Source organism: Myotis brandtii, unplaced genomic scaffold (assembly GCF_000412655.1).
Source record: "Myotis brandtii unplaced genomic scaffold, ASM41265v1 scaffold122, whole genome shotgun sequence".
NCBI lineage: Eukaryota > Metazoa > Chordata > Mammalia > Chiroptera > Vespertilionidae > Myotis > Myotis brandtii.
Window position 1 is genome coordinate 819,325 of NW_005354255.1, and position 6,453 is coordinate 825,777.

Genomic DNA, 6,453 nt, shown 5'->3' on the forward strand with positions numbered 1-6,453 from the left:
CACACCCATGACACGGAGGAGGAAGAAGAGTCTGGAAAGGAGTGGTGGGCACAGGTCACACATGAGTCCCAGCCGGGATCAGAGCTCGGGACCACAGGCCCAGGGCTCCAGGCTTCAGCTGAGACTTAGACATCCGGGGGCCTTGGCCAGTTGTGCCTGTGGCTCATCCGCAGCGGGCGGCTGTGTTTGCTCTGGCAGCTGGGGAGGCTGATTGAGGTGGTCATAGGGAATGTGGCTCTCACTCTCGATCCCTGGGGATGCGGGTAAAGTGTGGTTCTTCAGAGGGTCTCTGCTTGCTCTCCAGGGACCAAAGGAGCTAACTGTCAGCCCAGCGATGGGTACAGCCAAGCGCAGCCCCCACAATGGTACCCACTACTAGGAGGCACAGCCAGCCAGCGGCCCATCCTCCAGTTACACCTAACCCCCAGCATCCACCATCCAGGCCTCCATCTTTGTGTCCACCCTGCCTTCCTCGTCCTCAACCTCCTACAGCTTTGCCTTCACCCCGTTCACTGGTGAGATGGTGGTTTCTTTGAGCATGAAAGTGGGTGAAGCCTGTTACTTGATTTGCAGCAGAAATGAACATAGTCCTGGAAACCAACCCATTTTCCTCTCTTTCTTTTCTCTGCTTCTTAGGACTAAGCTACCCAAGCTGTGACATGTCAGTGTACTCAGCAGCTGGTCCTTACGATGCTCCACTACTCCCCCCACAGATGCAATCTCCACCACCTCCACTCCCAAAGCCTGAGGACTTGTCCCCGTGTGTCCTCAACCTCCTACAGCTTTGCCTCCACCCCGTTCACAGGTGAGATGGTGGTTTCCTTGAGCATGAAAGTGGGTGAAGCCTGTTACTCGATTTGCAGCAGAAATTAGCATAATCCCAGAAACCAACCCATTTTCCTCTCTTTCTTTTCTCTGCTTCTTAGGACTAAGCTACCCAAGCTGTGACATGTCAGTGTACTCAGCAGCTGGTCCTTACGATGCTCCACTACTCCCCCCACAGATGCAATCTCCACCACCTCCACTCCCAAAGCCTGAGGACTTGTCCCCGTGGGGTGGCTTAGGGAACAGCTCCAGTGCCAGTTCTGCCGGCAGCTTCCCGAAGAAGCCACCGGTTCCCACCAGGCTGCTGAAACCCAAGGGTTGGCCCAGGCACCCCCCGCTTCACTACTGTGACATCTGCAAGATCAGCTGTGTCGGTGCCCAGGTCAGCCACCCATGCCTAATGCCTCCCCTCCCTTGTTCCCTGTGGCCAGCCAGAGGTCAGGGTTGGAGCCTGCCCAAGAGAGGCCTGTTATTAAACTTACAACGTCACGTGTGCATCAGAAGTGCCTTAAGATTGCCCTACTGGTGTTTGAGTGGAAGAAATGAGAGCAGCACAGCACTGACTGTTGGCCATAGAAACCTCGTCTTAAACCCCAAGGTGAGGGGGGCTTCTCTTAACTCTGGGTAGGGAAGGCAGTCAGCGGCCCCTCCCGCAGCAGTGAGGGCCCAGGCAGACACGGCTAGTTGGGGTGCGCCTCTGCTGCATGGCTGTTTAGGCGGGGCCACGGGTGGATTACATCGGGCATGAGGGCACATGTATGTGTGTTGTCTCTCCCTGAAACCTTGATAGAACCAATGGGATGGCAGCACCATTTCTTCCCATGGAGCCTGGGATAAACCCAGGTGCTGGAGGTTCTCTGAAGCCCCGCCCTAGACCTGGAGAATTCCCTGGGCTGCCACCTCCCACATGCTGGGAGTAGCCCCATGCACACCCCAGGGCTCACAGTGGACACACTGGGCTCTCACACTTATGTGGGTGCTAGGAGATTAAGGTGGGCTCCTCGAAGCCCCACCTCTGGTCCTGCTTCCCTCGTGGGTGGGACACACCAACAGATACTTGAGGGAAATGACGGCTGCCATGGGATGCAGACTGAGTGGTTCATAACCAGGATTGTACGTCAGGCACTGCATGACCGCTTCACGTGCATTGCCTGATGTACCCATTATGACTGTTTAACCTAGATTTTGTTATTGGTCCCAATTTGCAGATGGAAAAACCGAGGTGAGGCGAGGGGAAGTACCTGGCTCAGGCCTCCCAAAAGTAGTGGAGGCAGGACTCGAACCCAGGTCTCCGACCATCTCTGCTCTTTGCTCCCATGGGATGGGAAGGGGGCTTATTTTATTTTTAGTATCAGTAGCACTGTGTTTTGAATAATCACATGATACTGAAGATAAGATCATAAAGCAGTTTTGACAACAAACTCCAGAGACTCGCTGGATTTGTCTAATGGGGCCAGGTTACCTATGCCCTTTGGGCCACCTGATGTCTCATTGTTGATTACCTAAGGGCTGCTGTGGGGGTTTCCTCAGCTGGGGGCCTGTAGCCAGGGCCCCTCCATAGTTGCATTCAGGTTGGCACCAAGCACTGTGGTCCTTGTTCTCTCAGCTGTGACCCAAGCCGACAGGAAATGGCCTCGCAGGGCCCTGTATCCAACTGGCCAGTGTCACACAGGGGTGGAGGGGCTGTGGGAGCCTGGGTTTGCATTGCATTCTCTCCTTCACACTGGCCACCGGAAGCAGGTCCGCCTGGTTTCTGGCCGGAGCAGGTTGTATGACACAGTTCTTTCAGGGCCTCCTGAGCCACGGCAGTGGCTGCAGACCCTAGAGGGGAAACTGGCACACAAGTCAGAGAGGCCAGGACAGCTTCCCACCCAAGGAGGCTCTGGAAGCCTCTGGAAGGGGCTGTGACTCGCAGCCAGTGGGCCCAGGCTCATGCAAGAGGTAACCTCGGCCGTCGTTGTGCGCCCTGCTCCACCTCTGGGTTCTGGTGGGCCTTTCAGGGGCCAGGTTTCATGACCTCAGCCAGTTCTCCATCTCACATTTACACACACATCCCTGGCAGACCTCATTGCGTCATCCGGAGCTTGCTGGAAGGTGCAGGCACTGGGTTTCAGGTCTTGGAAGGAAGGCCAAGGCAGGCAGCGGCATTTCTTGCTGAGCAGCCCCTTTTGCTGTGGGAAGGAGGGTGGGAAAAGGAATTGGTGCCCTAGAAAGCCAGGTGACCGCGTCACCCCAAGGCATGTGATTCTGGGGCATTAGGAACCAGCGTGCACCCTCCTTGGCCGTCGACCAGAGCCTGAGCAGTGGCCCCACAGGCTTGTCTTGAACAGCTTTCTAGAACTCAAATTCTGACGCTTCTTGCAGCCACTTCCACAGTTCCCAGCCTCCCTGAGTTCGTCCAAAGACTGCATGTGGCTAAAAGGAAGCGCACGCAGCAGCATTTCTTTTCATTTTTGTGTTTTTGTTCAACCAGTTCAGCATCTTGTTTTGTCCCATGCAAAATGACCACAACAGATAGGACTTCTGCACTTCAGACCTGGTCATTTAACAGTTAAGGAGAAGAGGCCCATAAAAGCCGCAACAAAAAGATAAGGGCGCATGACGGGCAGACATGGAGACAGGGCAAAGGCGGGAGCGCCACAGGGCAGGGCATGTGCCAGAGGTGGCTGAGCTGTGGGAGGAGAAAGGGTGCACGCAGCAGCATTTCTTTTCATGTTTGTGTTTTTGTTCAACCAGTTCAGCATCTTCTTTTGTCCCATGCAAAATGACCACAACAGATAGGAGTTCTGCACTTCAGACCTGGTCATTTAACAGTTAAGGAGATGAGGCCCATAAAAGCCGCAACGAAAAGATAAGGGTGTATGACGGGAAGACATGGAGACAGGGCAAAGGCAGGAGTGCCACAGGGCAGGGGATGTGCCAGAGGTGGCTGAGCTGTGGGAGGAGAAAGGGCACCAGATGGTGGTAGAGGTGAGCTCAGCATGGGAGAGCGTGTTGGCTCCTCTGAAAGCCGCCCTTTGGAATAGCTCAGCAGACAGGAAGCCAGAACGCTGGCCTTGAAGGCTGTGCTGTCACTCCTCTGGGCCACCCAGGAAAGCTCAGTGATCCCTTTAGTTTCCCGAGGCCCCGGTTGTCACATCTCTCGGGGGTCCTCAGGTGTCCGTCTGTCTGCGCTGGCTGTGGTTGGATGGGAACCTTTGATTTGCACCTTGCTTCAGGAACAGGCCCACTGGATTGGCAGAAAAGCCTCTTGCTTGGAGTGTCGGTATAGGGGACCCCCCTACCCCCCCTCAGCCCTGAGCTCCCTGTAGCCATCAGGGGAGAGGCCCTGGTGTCCTCACTGGGTCACCACCTGTGGGGTCCCCGTCATTCCTCAGCTCCACTCCCCCATGTCCTGCTGCTGCGTGTGCTGCACCTCTGCAGAGCTGACATGCCTCCTGTCCCTGCCCACGGGGCCTGGGGCCTCTCAGCCAACGTGACGTGCACCTTTCCTCGCAGCCCACACGGCGGCCAGAGTCCAGTGATGACCGCCACGTCTGGTCCAAGCACGCCCCCATCTAGCCCACAGAGGAGGAGCTCCGGGCTGCCAGAAGGCTGTGCTCACTGGGAGTGTGTCCTCAAGCTGGTGTCTGACACATGGGCGGAGACGGAGTCCAGTGATGACCGCCGCGTCTGGTGCAAGCACGCCCCCATCTAGCCCACAGAGGAGGAGCTCCGGGCTGCCAGAAGGCTGTGCTCACTGGGAGTGTGTCCTCAAGCTGGTGTCTGACACATGGGCGGAGAAGGGCAGGGGCCCAGAGCAGGAGGGGATGATCGTCGGTAATGGAGTTCACCCTCATTTTCCCAGGCCCAGGGGGTGACTTGGAGGAGGTGGGAGTTCTCACAGGAAGTGACTGCCAGGAGGGGCAGAGGTGGCTCTTCCTCTGAATGGCTTTGAGCCTCTGAGTAGCAGGGGCTTTCCAGACCGCGGGCAGTAAGTTCACCGAGTCTCTAGTCTCAGGGCTGGAGCCCCAAGGTTCAAAGGGAGTTACAGTCGCAGTTGGAGAGCTGTTGTTCGAGGCCAGAATTTACTTTTCCCACCAAAGGGGCATCTAGAAACAGTTCACAAAACATGAACCACCTCTGTTTGCTCATCTATGAAACGGGGATAAGTGTGGTTCTGCCCTGACCCCTCCGCCTCCTGGAGCAGAGGCTGCCCCTTGGTGCCCAGCAGAGTCACCGTTCAAGGCCCCGGGGTGAGGGGGAGGCAGAAAGTCCCTGTGCCCTGTATGGAGTCGTTATACAATTAAAATAATCCGAGAGGGAGTTAGCTTTCCAAGTCCTTTCTCTCTAAGTGGCTTTTTCATTTTCCTTTTTTATTTTTTAAATTGTGGTAAAATACTCAGAACATGAAGTTTACAGTGTTAACCATTTTTATGTGTACGATACAGTGGTGCTAAGTACATTCACAAGGTTGTGCAACCATCACCCACCACTTATCTATTTCTAGAATTTTTTCATCATCTAAAACAGAAATCTGTTCCCATTAAATTCCCTGCCCCCCTGCCCCAACCCCTGGCACCCTCCTTGCACTTCCTCTTTCTGGACATTTCATGTAGGTGGAATCATGCAGTACGTGTCCTTTTGTGTCTAGCTGATTCCACTTTAGTTTCTCTTCACTATAGTGTTTGCTCCCACTGTGAGTTACAAAGTGTCACCATAAAAAGACCTCACCCCTCAGCTTAAGCATGCGAACCTCCCAATACGTTGCCTCTACTTGGGAAAGTCAGCCATCTTCACCCTCCTGGTAGGGAAGACAGGAGTGCAAAGAAGACCTTTTTTTCATCTCTCCCTTGGCACCCTCACGAGACCGAGACCGCAGAATCTGAGGGGGCGGGGGGGGGGCGGGGGCGGGCGCGTGTCTTTGAAGGGTAGAGCCAGCCTAACGCTGAGGTTTGCCTGGGGCTTTGTGCTTGGGCGCAAACCCGGGAAAGAGAGAGGGCCCGCAGCCCCACTCCCAGGGCCAGGTCTGCCCTCTGGGCCTGTGCGGATGGGCTGGTGCCTGGAAGCTGCCCAGGGGCGTCTGTATTGCAGACAGAAAGGGTGCCAGCCTCTTAAATCTCCACTCATTTTCTGAACAAAATCCCCCCTCACTTAATGATTTGAAGTTTAAAAATCAACAGTAATTCTTTTCTTTTTTGTAATCCTCACCTGAGGATATTTTTTCCATTGCTTCTTAGAGAGAGTGAAAGGGGAGGGGGAAGGGGGAGAGAAAGAAAGAGAGAGAAAGAGAGACATCAATGTGAGAGAGACACATTGATTGGTTGCCTCCCACCAGGTACTAGGGGCTGTGGATTGAACCCATAACCCAGGTACGTGCCCTTGACCGGGGATCAAACCTGAGACCCCTTGGAGCGCAGGCCGACACTCTAACCATTGAACACACCAGCCAGGGCAAAAATTAACAGTAATTCTTTAACATCATCAGATATCCAGTCAATGTTGAAATTTCCACTCGTCCCATAGATATCATAACGTGTTTTTTGTTTGTTTTCTGGGGTTTGTTTCTGTGTTCTCTAGCTTGTGTGAATTGGGATTCAAATTTGTTGACAAACCTCTAAGTCACATATCTGTAGCACATACCCCCCA

General features: G+C 54.4%; 1 protein-coding gene across 2 annotated transcripts in view; it reads left to right on the forward strand.

The window, feature by feature from the left end:
* Nucleotides 1–770: 770 nt before the first annotated feature.
* Nucleotides 771–6,453, forward strand: part of MATK (megakaryocyte-associated tyrosine kinase) — a 36,729-nt gene continuing 31,046 nt past the window's right edge. The window contains exons 1-2 of one of the 2 annotated variants that reach the window (XM_014533455.1): nt 771–805; nt 927–1,423. In XM_014533455.1, coding sequence (XP_014388941.1) covers nt 950–1,423 — 474 coding nt within the window. In that variant the 5' untranslated portion in view covers nt 771–805; nt 927–949. The remainder of the gene's footprint in view (nt 806–926; nt 1,424–6,453) is intronic. The other variant, XM_014533461.1, reaches the window with a different exon arrangement.